The 17950-nt window shown below is 40.0% G+C and overlaps 1 protein-coding gene across 2 annotated transcripts in view; it reads left to right on the top strand.

Moving 5' to 3' along the window:
* The first annotated feature begins 1220 nt into the window (after window positions 1–1220).
* EPHA7 (EPH receptor A7) overlaps window positions 1221–17950 on the top strand; it is a 184562-nt gene continuing 167832 nt past the window's right edge. For both annotated transcript variants that reach the window (XM_030555964.1, XM_030555963.1), the window contains exons 1-3: window positions 1221–1493; window positions 6155–6219; window positions 10838–11507. In XM_030555964.1, the coding sequence (XP_030411824.1) occupies window positions 1397–1493; window positions 6155–6219; window positions 10838–11507 (832 nt within the window). In that variant the 5' untranslated portion in view covers window positions 1221–1396. The remainder of the gene's footprint in view (window positions 1494–6154; window positions 6220–10837; window positions 11508–17950) is intronic.

The following is a 17950-nucleotide window of genomic DNA, read 5'->3' as shown; positions in this document are numbered from 1 at the left end:
TGAGGGTGAACTTTGACAAAGGGAGATTTGGCGAGTTTCTTTTTTTTTCCTTATCTCATTGTTATCGGATTACCCTTCGTTTTGGATTACACCAGAGAGGGTAAAAGCGTCTAATATCAATCAGATTTATGTTGCCGTTAACTGGTCTCTTCATAGCTTTGGGAAAGTAGGGAAATTAAATGTTAGTGTTATGTCTGGATTAATTTTTTTTTTTACAGAGACTTGTTTTAAGAAATGAAACAAAACGTACAAAAAGTTCTGAGTTTCAGTAGCAAAGTGTTTATTTGCTCTGTGTTATGGGTGGCACCACAGAGATCGGAAAATATAGTAAAAGGTTCCCGCAGTGGTCAGAGAAATAAGAAAAACTATCAAGGCGGAATGTTCTGCTGAGTGGTTTCGACTTGTCCAGATTTTTCTCAACAAACCTTTGCTTCCGTTTTGGGAATGTTCATCGTGGCGCGGATGCCGCGATCGAAAGGGTTTTTTAAATGATCACGTTGTTTGGGGGCTTTCCTTTTTTTTCCCGCTTCCTTGGTCGGGGCTTGTTTAAAACTTGCAAACGTGCTATTTCACTGTGACCAGTAAACACACTGCGTTCATCACCCACTTCGAGCGGTGCCCACTCGGGGGAACTAATTTGGTGGCGGCGGCGAGGATGCTGCAGGAAAGATAATTAACAAAGTTAGCAGGCGAGAGATGGTCTAACGAGTCAGTGCCCTGAGAATGAATCATTTGACTTAGAGGAACGATCAGAAAATCACCATCTCCTGAAAGACTGGGGCTTGTGCAGCCTGTCTCCTTTACGCCACCCTGAGAGATCTTGTCGTATTTTTTAACCATTACTCTTGTCTTTGCTTTATTGCAATCCCCAGCAGTAACGAGCCTGCCTTGAGAGCGGCTCCCAGTCCTGCCATGCCCACTCCTCATTCACAGCCCGGCTCCGGCTACACACTCAACCTGCGGGGAATCCGGTGCCAGCTGCAACCTGACACCTTTCCCCGCTCATTGGACAGCGCCCCCGGCCCCGCCTCCACTGCCGGGGAGATGCGTTCGCCAGTTTAGCCTCCCCGCTCTAGCTTGCCGCTCCTCTTAGGCCGGCTGCGGCTGCCAGTCATTTTGAGGGACGGCCCGCACTCCTGGCTCCGGCCCCGCCCCTTCCCCCCCTAATTGATATTATCGGAGTGTGGACCTAGCAGCCAGGCTGCAGTCGGAGACTCGCAGGCAGCAAATACGATGTGCGGAAACGCATAAGCAAGAGGAGCAGGCAGCTGGGGGAGAGAGAGCTCCATGCAAAGGCAAAATAAAACACATAGCAGAACAAACCCTTTAATCCCCAACAAGCGGCAGGGGCAGCAGCGATCGTACAGTACATATAAAAATATCCTGCTCCTGCATCATGGTTTTTCAAACTAGGCTCCCTTCTTGGATTATTGTATGCTCCATCTGGCTGTTTCGCTTTGCACACACGGGGGAGGCACAGGCTGCAAAAGAAGGTAAGGCGATGCAGAAAACAAAGTTTGGGCTTATTTCCGTGCGCACACATTGCAATGTTTTAGTGTTGGGTCTGGTGCAAACTGCATGCAGCCCCTTCTTCTAGTTAAACAGCTTCTTACTAAGGTGGGGGAAAGGCGTCCACCACGGGCAGTGTGTGTGAATGTGTGTGTGTGAGAGAGGGAGAGGGAGGTCGGTCGGGACAAACTGCATTTCATTTAAGGAATTGGGTTTGCAAGGCATTGCACTTGAAGAGCTGATATATTGGGGAGGGGGAATCAATATGGGGGATACTGTCTATTGAATTAATAGTACTAGTAGTATTAATACTGTTAGTAAGATGAGGATAAGAAATCCCCCGTCCCCCCTCCGGGTGGAAACTACTGTAGTTTGTCAGGGGCACGGAACCCGAGTGCCACAGCCAAGACTGCAGCGGAGTTTCATGACTCTGGAGATCCCCTAACGGGGTTGTGGGGGACTTTCTGTTAGTCCCCCGGGTAATCATAAACTAGCTAATAAAAATCCGCTTCTCCATTTCCTGCTTATGCGGGCCTGCAGGTCTCAAAAGCCGCTGGGACTGAGACGCTACGCGGAAAGATGTGGCATAGATCGTGTTGGGGTTCAATTAAATGTATTCGAGGGATGGATCTATAGGAAGCTATATACATGTATTATATCAGTGTGTCAGTATAAATTGTATATTATCTAATCTGTAGGCATTTCTGACTAGATGTATATAGATAGAGATTTTTGTTTCCACTGCGTATCACAAACAGGGCTTCATAAATCCCATCACTCCAGCATCAATGTATTTTACATAGCACATAATATTTCCTATTAAAAGCGAGCACAGGCAGTTTTCTGTCAGAGACTAATCTACAAATCAATTCAGAAAGTCAGTCTGGGCATTTCTTTTCGTATGGGGTGGGAAGGGAGAACTAAAAATGAGACCTTTTACCTCTGATAGTGTGGTATCAGTTTCCATCTTTGGGAGGAGGGGACTTGGGGTTTTTTCCTCTCCCAGATATGTCAATATTCGTCTTTGAACCATTGGCATAAGGTAAAGTACCTTTCTGAGCCTGTAGCTGGAGCTTTAAAACCAAGCTCTCTCTCAGTTAAGATGTTCTTTGTCCCTAATAGGAGAGAGAGAGAGAGAGAAAGAAAGAACCCCGAAGGCCCTTTCTGGGCGGCATTTCCAGAGTTTATCTGAAGCGGTTTAAAAAATGGGATAATGAACTAACTCCTGGAAGGGCGAGAGAGGCTGAATGGGGGAGGTGAGCGGAAGCGAAGCGCAGCGCAGAGCGGAGTGGGGAGCTGAGCTTGGAAGCTGGTTTGTGCGGGCTGCCTGGGGAGAGCGCTTGGAGCTGTGACATTCTGCTCACCGGGACAGAGTCCCACGTACACCTCGAGTTTGTGTTTCCGCTTCAAGCGTTCAGCAATTCGTGGGTTGTAGGATGAGCTGGCAGGAGGAGGGGGGAGCAGCAGGCGGGCAGGGATTTCGGATCCCTATGCCTGTTAACCTGCTGCAAATCTCCTGCGCAAAGAAACTTTCGTTGCCACTGGATCTCACCTCTGTGGTGATGAGAGAATCCAGCCCTCTGCAGACACTTCCTTCTCCGTCGGAAACTAGCAAGGCAGAGGGGCTGGGGGTAAGGGAGGAGAGAGCCGAGAAGTCCCAAAGTTTTCCCAGCAGGAGCTGCATAAATAGGTGCCTCGAGGGGGAGAGAAGGTGATGGGGGTATGACTAGTGAGACGGGAATTTGCAGGGGCAGAGGTGACCTAGCCAGGCCGGGTCTGAAAAGTTTAGCATAAAGGCATCCTGAGTGTGGGGTGAATTGAAACTGGGTCCCGGGGTTGGGGTGCGCACTGGCTTACACGGGGCAGTGAGTTCGCTGCCTTCCAGCCCTTGAAGGCATTGATTGGAATCGCAGCGGCATGGCTCGGAGGTTAGACACAGGTTAAACACCGCATGTGACTTAGCTCCCTCCTGCCTCCCGTGGGCTGCGGCTGCTGGGCTCGGAAAGGCTGCTTCAGCCGTGTTGAAGCCAAGGGGAGCCTTTGCCATTGACTTGAAGAGGGAGTGGGGGGCGAGATTGCATCCGTGAGCTGGGCACGAAGATGCCTTGCCAGCGCAGACGCAGCATTTGAACCCCAGCCCCGAAGTGAGGGCGCCGGCGGTGGCTTAAGGGGAAATCTCAGCTCCCCTGAGAACACGCGTGGGTCGGGAGTGCGGAGGAGGCGAGAGGCTGCCCGTGGCTCTCCGAAAACAGCGCGCCCCTGTGGCTGGGTGCAGAGCCCGCGGGGGAGTCCCCAGTTTGGGGAGCGCACGGGAGCTCAGCTCAAGGGGTACCGGGGGAGTTAATGGTTCAGGCCGAAAAGGGCGGATTAAAGCCTCCCATTGACTTCCCCAACAACGTTTCCCTCTCTGTCCCAGCTTTGTCTTGTGTCCGTTGTAACGCAGTGAACCAGGCAGACTTGCCTTTCTTCAAAACTGGGTAGCGTTGCTAGTCAGTTTCTGCAACTAGTTCCGAAACTCAGCTCCTGCTCACTTTGAGCGTTGCACAGAAGAACTTCAGGGCTACCTTGGGAAGTAGATGGAGAAAGTTGCCCACCTCTCGGGGAAAGTGTCTTTATCTCAGAAACGAGACATGCTGGATCTAGACCGTAACTGTGTAATAAAAAAGACGGTGTCACCCACATAACTTTTGAAAACTAAGCCAGCACTAGGAAATTAGCATTTCATATAGCATTTTACCTATTTAAGGCATTGTACAAACGTCGGAGTAGGAAAGATATTTCCCAATAACTTTTAGTGCAGTGAGGAGTACAACATATGATTATATGAAGGTCATCTGTGTGGCACTGGCTTTTCATATTGCTTTTTAGGAAGAATTACTGCCAGATTACAACATGATGTGGCCATCCACTATTGCATGGGCATGGTGATGAAGGGGTTAAACTTGCACTGTACCTCAGTTTTTAGCTTATCAGCATTGTCCTTGATTAGCAAGCCAACACAGACACCATCAATTCTTCTTTACCTAGTATTACTAGTTAAAGCCCCTTAAATAGCAAGATTAATTAATTAATTAATTAAGAAGATAATCTATGTAAAGAGAGAATAGCAAATTTAATTGATTAGCTCAAGTGTATGTTGTCTTACAGAAATTGAAGTTACAGTTTTGTCTTTAACATGTTTTAGCTATTCCTGTCTCAGCATGAACCTTTATGTAAAAAAAGTATTGTGATCCTTCTAATAAAGTTATAAAAAACTAGTATTCTAAATTATATTTGACATAGGCTCTAAACCAAAGGTATTGCTCTACCAAACAAAAAATTAATTATACTGAAATTAAGTTTAATAATTAAAGCAGAAGATCAAAATATAAGTAACTACTTACTCATATAAAACTTTTTACATTGGTATTGGTAGAGATGTTATATTTTTTATAATTAAAATGTATATTGTGGTTATTTGAAATTGAAATTCGTTTCTCTTTTGTTAAAAATGGAACAATTATTTGTTAAGAAGTAAATATGAGTTTTTTTGTTCCAAAAATATAGCATATCTGAACAGATATAACATTAGGATTTATCTCTTTCCAGTTTAAAAGATTATTTTTTAAAATGCAATCTAAGAAGTTATTTCACAGAGTTGTTTTAGAAATGTCAAGGTTAACTAATGTAAGTGCTGTTTAGAAATTTTGTGAAAACATATGCAATAATATATTCTGAGGTTTAAGACTATAATTAAATATAATCTCATGCTGATAGTTGACAAAATATCAATATGATTTTCCCCAATATGTAATAAAGTGGAAATTTTATATTTATATTTAATGATTTATTTATTGGACTAAGATTGAGAAGTCTGCATTAAACACTTCTACCAGCAAATCACATCTAATTAACAGCTTTGTGTATCAGAACTTCTTTTAGAAGTCTCATTGGAAATGTATACACATATGAAAATATTTATTTAATAAAATGTTGCACAAGAATTTAGTTCTAACTAATATGCTCGTTCAGTATTTGGAAAATGCATAATGCTGCATAAGTATAAAGCCTTATTTTGTGGAAACTTATTTGTCATATATTGACTTGTTTAAATTAATAGTCTCATAAGTATTAAGGGACCATCTTTTCTTGTGTACTACCCTTGACTTCAGAGTGGGGATCCAAGCAGGATGTAGTGTCCAACAATGTCCAAATCAGTCTGGACAATATTGAAATATTGACAAATTTCATTTTTTTAAAAATCCTAATTTTAGTGAAAAGCACATAGGAAATATTATTTGTAAGAAGGAGCAAGAGGAACACATATTCACGATTAAACCTTAGAATTTTTATGACACTTAGATAATAAGATGGTAAGTAAAAATATGTAGACAAAGATGCAGTAAAAAAATAAGATTTAAATATTTCTGCTTAATAAAAAATGTGACTATCATACCTCAAATAATATAACAAACTTTTCTAATTAAAACATGCATACAGTGGTGAACATACATAATATATTTATTCCTTTATTAAATAATATTGACTGATAAAAAGAAGACTTTATATACATTCTTGTTGAATTTCATCACAAAGCTTTTTATTTAGTTTAGTAAAATTCTTAAGTTCTTTATTTAATACATAGTGGAAACTTTTTCTCTTGCAGTAATATTGCTGGACTCTAAAGCACAACAGACAGAGTTGGAGTGGATTTCCTTTCCTCCCAATGGGGTAAGTACACAAACAAACAAACAACCCCCAAAACACTCCAAACATTGCTGGGTGTCTCATCTAGACAAAATTTTAAACATGCTTTAAACAAGCTGGTATTTCCCAAATTTCCCTCAGTAATCATAGTGAGTGTTTACGGCTCTTAAGTTTCTGTTGTGAAAAGAAGCATACCTCAGGTCACAGTGTACAAAAGCAAGCTAATTCCAAGGAAGAATCTCTTCAGTAACTCACCTAACCCCCTTTATTAGCTTTATGCTTAGTAGTGTAATCCTTTGTGGTGTTCTAGAAGGCTTTGTGTACTTGTGACACTGTATTTTAAATATATTTTCTTTTCTCTTTTTATTTTTAGAAGCAATTATATTTGTATATGGAAAATGCCTCAGAACATGTTATTTGATATTTTCCAGATAAACAGTGATAAGAAATGTATATACAGTATATTTGTTGTAATTAAATAGCATAGTATGACGTGCTCTGAAATATAAATGTCTGTATTAGAGTTAGATCTAAACCGAAAAACCCAGACCTGAACATTCCCAAATTTTAAGGAGCTTGATATCTAAGTTCAAATTTTGTGGCTTGGGGCCACTTCTCATTTATACACTGCAATGCCTTTTAGAACAAATGCATCCCAAGATGTTCTATGAAAACTTATCAACATGCAAATAGTTGTGTCTTCAGCTCTTAATTAGAAATTGTAGAAAAACCACATCCCTCATCTCTTGAGGAAGAACATTTCAAGAGAGGAGAGTATGGCCAGTTGTATTTACCTTAGAACTCAGTCCTACAAACCTGAAGTCATGTAAGTGGTTCTTACTCCTGGAAGCCATTTCAGGACTTGGCTATACTCGAAACGCCAAAGCGCTGCCGCGGGAGTACTCCCGCAGCAGCGCTTTGAAGTGCGAGTGTGGTCGCGGCGCCAGCGCTGGGATAGAGATCTCCCAGCGCTGCACATACTCCACCTCCCCATGGGGATTAGCTTGCAGCACTGGGAGCTGTGCTGGGGCACTGTTTACACTGGTGCTTTGCAGTGCTGTAACTTGCTGTGCTCAGGGGTGTGTTTTTTCACACCCCTCAGCGAGAAAGTTGCAGCGCTATAAAGCGCCAGTGTAGCCAAGGTCTCATTGACTTTGTTGGGGCTACTCTCATGAATTAGGGTTTGCGAGATCAGGCCCTTAATCTTCAGCGCTTTACGAAATCTGGAACCAGAAGAGCTTGACGTGAGTGAGGATATAACAGTGTAACAAATCCTTTAAATAAGAAGAATGAAAATATGGAAGTGTCTTAGTTTAAAAGCAAGATCGTAAAATCAATACAAGCACAAACTAGAAATGAGTCTGAAGACTTAAGAAACTACATAATGTGAGCTGAACGCTTAAGGTGGGTAATAACTTTGGCATTAGCATTTTACATTGATTGAAGCCTTTTAATAGAGGTGTCTGAAAGATTAGTTGGAAGAGAATTGCAGTAGTCTAGCCTGGAGGTAATGTAAGTATGAACTTTGCTAACGTATTTAAGAATGAAAGGTGGAAACATAGTTGACTAATATTGTACAAATGGTAAAAAGATCACTTTTTAAGGTTAGAAATATGGATTCAAAGGAACATTCAGAATCCAAAATAACAGCTAAACGATAGTCAGTGAAGATGACTAAAAAGTAGTTTCTTATGAATTAACAAAAAATTACAATTTATTAATAGTGTTTAAAATTAAAAATATAGTACAATTTTTTGTTAAATTCAGCTGCATTTAATTCTCTCCTGTGTAATACAAATATCATGAAAACATGCACAAATAGAGGAGAGAAACTTATACATCATCATATCCTAGTTAAATTTCAGTGGCAAATGTACTCTCTGGCTCTGAGTGACATGAAACATGTTTTAAATAACTAAAGGAATTAACATGTTAAACATGGTGTAGGTATACAATATGTATTAGTGGAGGAAGAGAACTTCATGTATTTCACATATATATCTCCCATATGACATATATATATCATTGTTTTAACAATGGGATAAAGAGAAATAAAAAAAGTTAAATGTGTGACAAATCAAATATAGTGTTCAGATCATTCCAAGATGATTTTTTAAGCAGTAGTTTTCAAATATGGTAGACAAATATAATTATGCGCCGAAGTATCTATAATATGTGCCTATCAAGGGGACGAAGTTTGAATCCTTTCAGAGGAATGTTTGAGTAGAACAGCTATGACTACTGAATTTTTTTAGATAAACCAAAAAAGAAATGCATATAAACTATCCTTATGATCTTCCCCATGGTTTTAGAAAGATGGGGGCAGATGTGACAATGGGTGTTAGCGTAAGAGATGATCCCTACTGGATTTTTTTTCCATCCAAAGGAGTAATCTGAGCACCTCCAAGATTAATTACATTAATTAACAAGCATGGAATCACTGGCTCTTCTTCTGGTTTGTGTTACCCTACCCAATGCAGAGTTTTGTATTTTTATGATTATTCTGGAGGATTTTGGGGAGGGAAGAAAGGAATGAAGGTGATCAGTGGTCTGTATTTTGCTCTTTGGATACGCGAGGGTAACTAATTCGACTTCAGAGGTGTTACACTATTGTAACTTTGGAATATCTGAGAGCAAGATCTCGATCATGATGGGAAAACTGCTTACATGAGATAAAATATACTGAAAATGAAACTGAGAATGAGAGCAGCAGAGTGAAACTCTTAAGAGTGAACTTAGGCTCTGAGCCCTTTTTGTGAACTGTCTTTTGAATTGCAGTAATGCCAAAAGCCCTACTCCATGGCCATTTTTATTTGTTGTTGGTTTTTTGCTAACGTTATGAATACTAGTTCATATAGGAGAAAAAAAATCTTGGTAGTTAAAATCTACTATAATGAAGATAAGCTTTCTTCCTTTCTAAAGAGTATTAGGTTTTAAAATGTAATCCTTTGTTAACTACAGAAACATTTCATATTTTACTGTAAGCTAATACCAGATGTGTGGTACCATATATACCATACCTATAGTAACAGAAATACTTTGAAATGCATTTTGATAGGTACAACTTCTGTACATTTCAACACTTACAGCCATAATATATTTTGTGGTAATAACTTCCAGCATCAGTTCATCAACATTTACTTTTCTTGGAGCAACATTAAATTATCTCATTTGCTGTCCTGTAGGCTCGTAAAGTATTGCATGCTGCATGACTTTTGGTCTGGGAAACCAATGTCAATTAGTGTTTGCCTTTCTTGCCTGATTATCAGTAACAGCACATTCTACAGGTTTTTGATCCTGGCAGGTGCTGTGTGCTCTAGCCAATCCAATAAAACACATGCTTAATGTTAAGCACATGAGTAGTTCCACTGATGTTAAGCATGTGGTTAAGTGCTTTGTTGAAATGGGCTGAGCACTTGGATGGATTGAGCTATTGTTGGCTGTGTTATTAGACACCATTTAACTAATTGAACTCTTCAAAAGAGTCCCACTTTTTTTAAGTTGTAATCTCAAAAAATGAATTGAGAACTGCAATACATTTATAAAAAGTATAAGGGCCAGATTCTGCTTTTAGTTGTACCTGGGTAAATCTGGAATAAGGGTCTAACCTTAGCTCAACTGATGTCAGTGGGAGTTTTAACGTTGACTTCAATAGGTCTGGGATTTGTTTCCAACTTTGTAAAAACAATGGAATTATTGTGCATTTACCATTTTAGCACCTAGATACCATGGTGCCAGAGAAATGAAAAAAGAAGGAAAGCAGGCCCTCAACTTGCAGATCCTTATTCAAATGATTAGCCCCTACTCAAGTGTGTAACCCCATTGACTTCAAATGAAATTCCATTGTAGTGAGGTAAGATTGTTTCACCATTGGTCAGTGAGCCTATTCATATGAGTAGGGATTTGCAGGATCAGGTTTGTAGCTTGTAAATGGGAGCTGAAAATGGCCCTAAATGCATAAAGTGCTAAAACAGCTGGAAATGTCATCTTCATGATATTTTTTTCTCTTCATTTTCAGTTTATTTTCCCTGCAAAATGTGATGATGATCACAATAATGGTAATAATTTAAAACGTAAAAATAATAATTCCAAATGCAGATTACAGTTACTAATAAAGAGTCAGAGTGCATTGCTTGTGCACCAAAAGGTGTCACTGAGCTTTAAATGTGCAAGGACTGCAAGTTTAAGGGCTATCCGTTTCTGAGACTTCTTTGTTGGTTGTAGATTTGTTTCCAGCAGCATATCATTGACCACCTTCATCATTCCTTGGTTATCTAAAGTTCTGACTGATGTAAGAAAATATAGGACTGAACCCCAACTATAAGCTGTATCTGAGTATATTGTACAGTACTTTCTAGAACTTGTAATTAATGTAACTGTAATCTGTTGTAATATAAATAATATATTTTGAAGGTTATTTACATGTTAAAATACATGAAACACAAACTAGAACACCATTAAAATTTGTGATTTTCTTACACAAAACATTAGCATTTTAGTAATACTCCACTTTTTTTAATGAGGCTTCACTGTTTACAAAGAAAGAAGACCAGATCTGTGTCAGAGTACTTTTATATATGTACGGATTTAGTACAGCAGTAAAATGCTGTCTTGTATTAATAACTGTTTGTTGTTGTTTTAGTGGGAAGAAATTAGTGGACTGGATGAAAATTACACTCCTATACGAACATACCAGGTATGCCAGGTCATGGAACCTAACCAAAATAACTGGCTTCGGACTAACTGGATTGCGAAAGGCAATGCACAAAGGATTTTTGTAGAACTGAAATTCACTCTGAGGGATTGTAACAGTCTTCCTGGAGTACTGGGGACATGTAAAGAAACTTTTAACTTATATTATTATGAAACAGACTACGACACTGGTCGGAATATCCGAGAAAATCAGTATGTAAAAATAGACACCATTGCAGCAGATGAAAGTTTTACCCAAGGTGACCTTGGGGAGAGAAAAATGAAACTTAACACAGAAGTGAGAGAGATTGGACCTTTGTCTAAGAAAGGATTTTATCTTGCATTTCAAGATGTAGGTGCCTGCATTGCTTTGGTTTCTGTCAAAGTCTACTACAAGAAATGCTGGTCTATTATTGAGAACTTAGCTGTTTTTCCAGATACAGTGACTGGCTCAGAGTTTTCCTCTCTAGTTGAGGTACGAGGAACTTGTGTCAGCAGTGCAGAAGAGGAGGCTGATAACTCTCCTAGGATGCACTGTAGTGCAGAAGGAGAATGGTTAGTGCCTATTGGAAAGTGTATCTGCAAAGCTGGGTACCAGCAAAAAGGAGACACTTGTGAACGTGAGTAAACCTATTTAATAATATCCTACAATAGCAGTTGGGTTCTACAGTCACATTTATATTGTCTTTGTATCAAAATATGTTATTAGACCCATACTAATATTTTGAGCATTTGAATCTATACACTTCACATTGGCTAATTTAAAACAATCAGCTCTTTCACTAATGGAAATCAGCAGTTGCATATTGCATTTCAAATATAAAACAGGCAATTCAGAGCACAGTTTAATATAAATACAGTTGCAGAAATTACAGTTCACACAGAAATAAGGTCAGGATGACATTCTGTGTAGTTCTTTGTAATGCTACCTAGCAGATTGTATCTTGCTAAGAAGACCTTATTAACATTCTTGCGTGTGAGCATTATATAAACCAGGGATTGGCAACCTTTGACATGTGGCGCACCAGGGTAAGCACCCTAGTGGGCCAGGCCAGTTTGTTTACCTGCCATGTCCGCAGGTTCAGCCGATCACAGCTCCCACTGGCCGCGGTTTGCAGGCCGAGGGATGTGCTGACCGCTGCTTCCCGCAGCCCCCATTGGCCTGGAGTGGTGAACCGCAGCCAGTGGGAGCTGCAAGCGGCCGAACCTATGGACACGGTAAGTAAACAAACTGGCCTGGCCCTCCAGGGTGCTTACCCTGGCGGGCCGTCTGACAAAGGTGGCTGATCCCTGATATAAACTATTTGCTGTTGTTCCATATGTTTTGTGACAGAAAATTATAAGGAAAATAAAATTCAGGATATATGGAATTTGTGCTAACGTATAGCACATACTCCAAATGAAAACTGAGCTGCAGAGTTTTAAATCTACATTTCATTCTCACTCTTGTGCAAATGCAGTAGATTTATTTATTTTAAATCTGTTTCTTTCAAACAGAATATATCAAAATATTGAGTGGCAGAATTTCAGTCAATATTTTTTTTACGTAAAATTAATTCAGCTAGAATCTTAAAAATAAAATTTGTGGGTTATTTATGGATTACATTGGGTCTGGTTAAATTATCAGTAAATCCAAGACTGTGGAGAGCTTTTTATTTTGTATTTTCAGCATGTAGTTCATCTCATAGTGTTAGGTTATTGGTAAGAAGTTATACTTCAGAGTAACACACAGGATTAATATTTTCATCCTGGCTAATGAATAAAAATCTCAAAGTAGTTTGTTTTTTGAAAACAATCCTTTTAGGTGTTGATTCTGTCACCCGTATTCATATACTGACTCTGCAATTAGAGTCCCCACAGACTTAAATGGGGCTACTTGGATACAAAGGCAGTTCTGAACATAAGTGTGACACAACCAGGCTGTTTTGTTTACAGTGAAGGTTCTAGGATACTAGGTACTTTGTATAGTGATTAATGGTTCCAAATATATTTAACACAGAAATTGATATCCGTCAGACTTTTCTTGTAGCATATGATAGAAACATACTTGTCTGTTTGTAGGGCTACAGAAAAAAAAATGATATAAAAATAAATGTGAAAGTGAGAAAACTCCAAAAAGTAAAACCGTTACAGGCATTGAAGAATCCAGGGAGTTACGTATACCTGACTTATTTTGGGGTTTGTCTAAGATTAAACTCTGCAGTCAATGAGTTTAATAAGAGTTTTTTGCCTCTGTAAGGATTGGAAAAGGACTGCAGGATTTGGCTCGTACTGAAAGAAAGAAAGAAAGTAGTGTCTCATCCTGAATCCTTAGTCCTCAGGAAACTCACATGATTGCCTTCAGCAGGGGTTACAATGGAAGATTTGGTACATAGTTGGAGTGTGTGGAGTTGATCTGGGATCTTTCCAGCACTCTTTCAGCATTGTGGGGGAAAGGGCTGAGTTTCTACCATGTGGAGGGTGATCTCATTAAGAGTTATAATGTGAAAAACTGCTTACACAAATCAGTTCAATACGGTGTGTCTAGGTTCTGTTAAAAGTATTAAAATCATTCTGTCCCCATCAAAGCACGTTCTTAAACTTTCAAAGGTATTCTCTAGTGACGCTGACTTTTTTTTTTAAAGCATCTTAGTTAACTCACAGTTGATGATGTGAATCATGGGTAGGTCTATAATTATAATACTAATTTTCTTTGACCCCAGTAAAGGAGAGAAAGTGTCCTGCCAAAGGGAAAGCAGGGGAGGGGGAAGGGAATCAGTGTTTGGTAATTGGACTTCAAGGAAATTGTTTAGTAAATAGGCTTCTTAATTTCTAACCACAGCAATGTTGACAAAAGAATTAAATGATAACTTGTACTTGAGTTCATTTGCAAGAACTTTGCCCATTTTTGGCCTGCTTCCAGAGCAATTGCTAAGAGAATTCGCAACTCTGGAAGCAATCCAGAGGCACATTGATAGAATTTCTCCTCTTTTCTTTCAGTGATCTTGTTAAGAGTTTGAAAACAAATTCTAGCTCCATATTGAGACAAGTTAATATATTGAGGCGAGAGAGAGGGTGGGAGGCAGCCACTCACTGAATGAATGATATTACCAGCTTGAAGTCAAAATGATCTGGGTGACTCTGTGGCTCTACGGTAGTTGCAGTCTCTGATACTTGTTAGGATTCTCTGAACTTGAAAGTGTTATTAAGTATGATCAACTGTATGGTGACTGATAATGCAGCTGACATACTGATACAGTCACTGTTTTTGTGACAGATATTGAAAGAAACTTATCAGAACGTTGACACTAATGCAAGTGGCTATCTGTTACTGTCAAGCTTTGTAACAGATCAAGCAGAAGCAAGTTGGTGCATGCTTCCTTAATCCAAAGCTTTTGTGGTCCTTCTTAAGGGCTCAGTGCTGCAAAAACTCAGTGCCAGGCATTCTGCATTGACTTCATGCTAGTAAGCATTGGATATAAGACCCTGTCTTGATGGGTGAAAAGGATATGTTTTTTTCCTTCAATCATGGTAGCTCAATAGAATTAATTTAACACCATTGATAACCCTGCGAAGGTGCAGGCTAATATGTCTGAAGATGTGTTAGTTAGCTATGTTGTAGCCAAAGGAGGATTGTTGGCGAGAGCCCTAGACTACAACATAGCCATCTAATACATGTGTTAGCCAGCATCCTAACAGGGCTTTTTGATTGTGTTATGCTAACTTATTTGAGCTACCTTAATTGACAAAGTCATCCTTTTTGTCTCTCATGATATTCCCTATGAGTATTTGCAGGACCTTAAGAAACGATGTTTATCTTTTATTTGTAATTTAGACAAATTTCACTCCTGATATGTTGGCAGAGGATATCTGTCATGTAAACAAATACTCTGCAAATAGTAGTAAATGATACTGCTTATCAAAGATAAAATACTGAACTTTGGCACTAGTTTTCCCTTTGGGTTCTATCTCCAGCACCAAATCTTTCAATGTGTATCTATATGTAAATATCCTTATTTTGGATATACATTGAATTATTCATGTCATAAATTTGCATTCAAGTAGCATCTAGATACCTAAACCAAGTTACAGCAACATTGTTCTAGGCACTGCACAGACGTGTAATAATAACGGTCTCTGCCCCCAAAGAATTTACAGTCCTAGTTTAAGACAAGCCATAACAACTAGGTGAAATGAAATGTGTGTGTGTGCGTGTGTGTGGTGGTGGTGATTCTAGTCTTACATTCTAGTGCTTGATCCTGTCAGTGCTTAGGAAATGGTGAGCCCCTAAAACATCCACAGACATACCATTTCTGCTACTATAAAAACTAATGGAAATGTTAACGCTCAGAAGCACTACATAGGACTCATTCCTGCAATTCTCACATAACCTGTGACCTGTGCAGTGGGAATTTTGCCTATGCATGGACCACATTTGGGATAATATTTGAATGACTGTGGTTTGGGGGGAAGGAGGGAAATTCTTTATAAAGTTCTAGTATAATCCACTTTCCATATGTTTCACATTATTTAAAGAGAAATTATACCCATTCACTGCTGAGCAGAAGTATGATATTTCAGAAGGTAGGAAGCACCTCTCAACATGAATGAACTGAAAAAATATATACGAAAATTAATTTGGCACCACGTCTGAAAATTTGGAATTCTGGAGTAACCCAAACAAGTACAGTTTATTCTTCACTGTTTTATAATACTACGTGCATTAGAAAAACACAGCAGAATAAAATTTGCTTATCAAAAAAATGGGAGAGGACTACAGCTGGTTATGGAATGCATGTCACTGAAGTGAATACATACTTGATTTTTGAGCTGCATTGTATACTGTATGCAACTTGCAACAAGCTACGAACTGCTACAGGAACTACTGATTTCTTTTGGGACATAAACTTTTGGTGCTAGTAAATGTGACTTGACAGAGATGTCCAACCTACGAGATATATTATATAGGACACATTTGCGATATGGCATTTTTAGTTACATTTTCAGGCATATTCCGCTTCTGAATAATTTTTCTGATCAGTCTGAGTTAACACTGAGCTAATGTCCTAGCCTACTATTAGGAGGGACTGTACTGCTGGAGGAGCCCATTTCTGAGACTTAAAGATTGGCCATTAAAGATCTCATAGCACTTCTAATAAAGGTGGGTTGTATGGACTGTAAATCAATGTAGAATTTGGCCCAGGGTGTGTCTCTCAAAAGTTGTGGCTAACCTGTAGTTTGGGGTAATAATCTCCTGTCTATCTAAATTCAATGCTGTTTCAGTTTTCCTTTCTCCTCTTCCTTTGCACTGCTGAGAAGGCTCATACAGAGCCTTCAAATCCCTTGCTGGAGTAGAGCCAGTAAGGTTGGATCCCGTCTCCCTCCCAGTACTCCCAGGCACAGAGCTGTATTAGATGGGGAATTTCAGGGTGGGGAGGAGGTGTGCTTGGAACACAATGCACTAGCTGTCCTCACCTGTCTGTGGTATGACTTCAAGTAAGCTGTAGCTAAGGCAGAGCATAAGCAATTTGTAGCTGGCTCTCTGATGGCCTCTCTCCTTTCTGCACCCAGCAAAAGCTGGATGCGGCAGACTCTGTCCTGTATTCGTTTTCCTTTTCTAAAGTGTTCTGTAATGTTTCTGTGCACTGTTAAACAGTTGCTGGTTTGGTCCCCAGATGTGACTCTATATCAGTGGGGGATGCTTCTGTATATATCAGTTTGTGAAGAATTTAGGCAGGGTTTAAAAAATTTGGCTGATACCTACTTGCTGGAGGATGAGAAAGGTAAGTACAGAGTTCTGACCCCCTGCCATCCTCAGCTGTTCAGAGGGGAGCTGGGATTTCCACAGGCTTTCCTGAAGATGTTGCTTAGGGACACCATGTTTTTATATTGGTCTTTGGCTAGCAAGTGACTCTAAATTTGAAGCTCCATCCTCTTTCAGTTACTAGAAGGTAAAAGGATACTGATTTGTTTTTCTTTCCCAGAGTGTTCTGGTTGCCATTCATGAAGTGGCTGGGTGGGAGAGTGTTTCTCTGTCCTCTCTCTCTCCCACAGCATCCTAGCTGTTATGGAGACAAGAGTTTTTTACTACTCTGCTACATCCTTCTCGTCTAACTGAAGGTAAAATGGGTCTTCAGTACTGTCCTGCTCCTCTAGCCGTCTGGCTGCTTTGTGTAGAGAAGGGAAGGGGGAAGAAGTTTATTCTACTTTACTATTTCTCCAGCCTTCTCCACTTCTCCTTCAGCCCCCAACTCCTGCAGGACTCAATGCTTTCCTAAGTTAAAGGAGAGAGAGGGAGTCTTGCTTGTGATCACTGTGTGATAGGTCCCAGACACCACCACCCTTTCAGTCACTCATGCCTATGGGATATCCCAGGCCTGTTAAGCTGCAAGGCATAGACAGGAGGTTCCCTTGAAGCATTTCCCTATGGTATCCTGCCCCTGAAACTAGCTACTCACAGAAATCCCGGACCCTCAGAATCAATGTAGCCCATTTTACCAGTTTTACCTTAAACTACGGCTCCTGCATAACACACAACACTTGCAATGAAACAAATGTAGGCTTATTTAAGAAAGAATAGAGATTCCATTAGAAACAAGAGAGTGATGTGGACAAATGGTTACAGTACAAAACAAAATCAGAAAACACGGACTAGGGCCTACACCTATGAATAGTTCTTTCCTGTGTAGTAGGAACAAGGGAAAATAGTAGTTTTTTCCACCCAAAGTTCAGTCTATTGCAGAGCTCACTGGCTTCACAGGAACCAGGATCCAGCTTTTCACAAAAAATGCCTCTGCACAACAAAGAATCTGATCAGTGAATGGATTCAGAGTGCCTCTTCTCACTGTGTTATACTGAAACGGTCTTTTGTCTCTATTCATAGGCAGGGCGATCCCCTGTCTGTTATGTTTCTTTTTTGTTTCCAAATGGTTTTGATTGTTGGCAGGGGGATTCTGGTGGTTTTCCATTGACTGTTCTATGGTGGGGCAGTAGCAGACAATAGAACCTTGCTTTACGTCACTGGCTAACCAGGGAGGGAGGCAACTCCCTCCTGCCTGAATAGACCATCACCAAAAAAATCACT

This window comes from Gopherus evgoodei, chromosome 3, assembly GCF_007399415.2.
Source record: "Gopherus evgoodei ecotype Sinaloan lineage chromosome 3, rGopEvg1_v1.p, whole genome shotgun sequence".
In the NCBI taxonomy this organism is placed as follows: domain Eukaryota; kingdom Metazoa; phylum Chordata; order Testudines; family Testudinidae; genus Gopherus; species Gopherus evgoodei.
The sequence above is the reverse complement of the archived record's forward strand: the minus strand, read 5'-3'. Positions and strand labels throughout refer to the sequence as shown.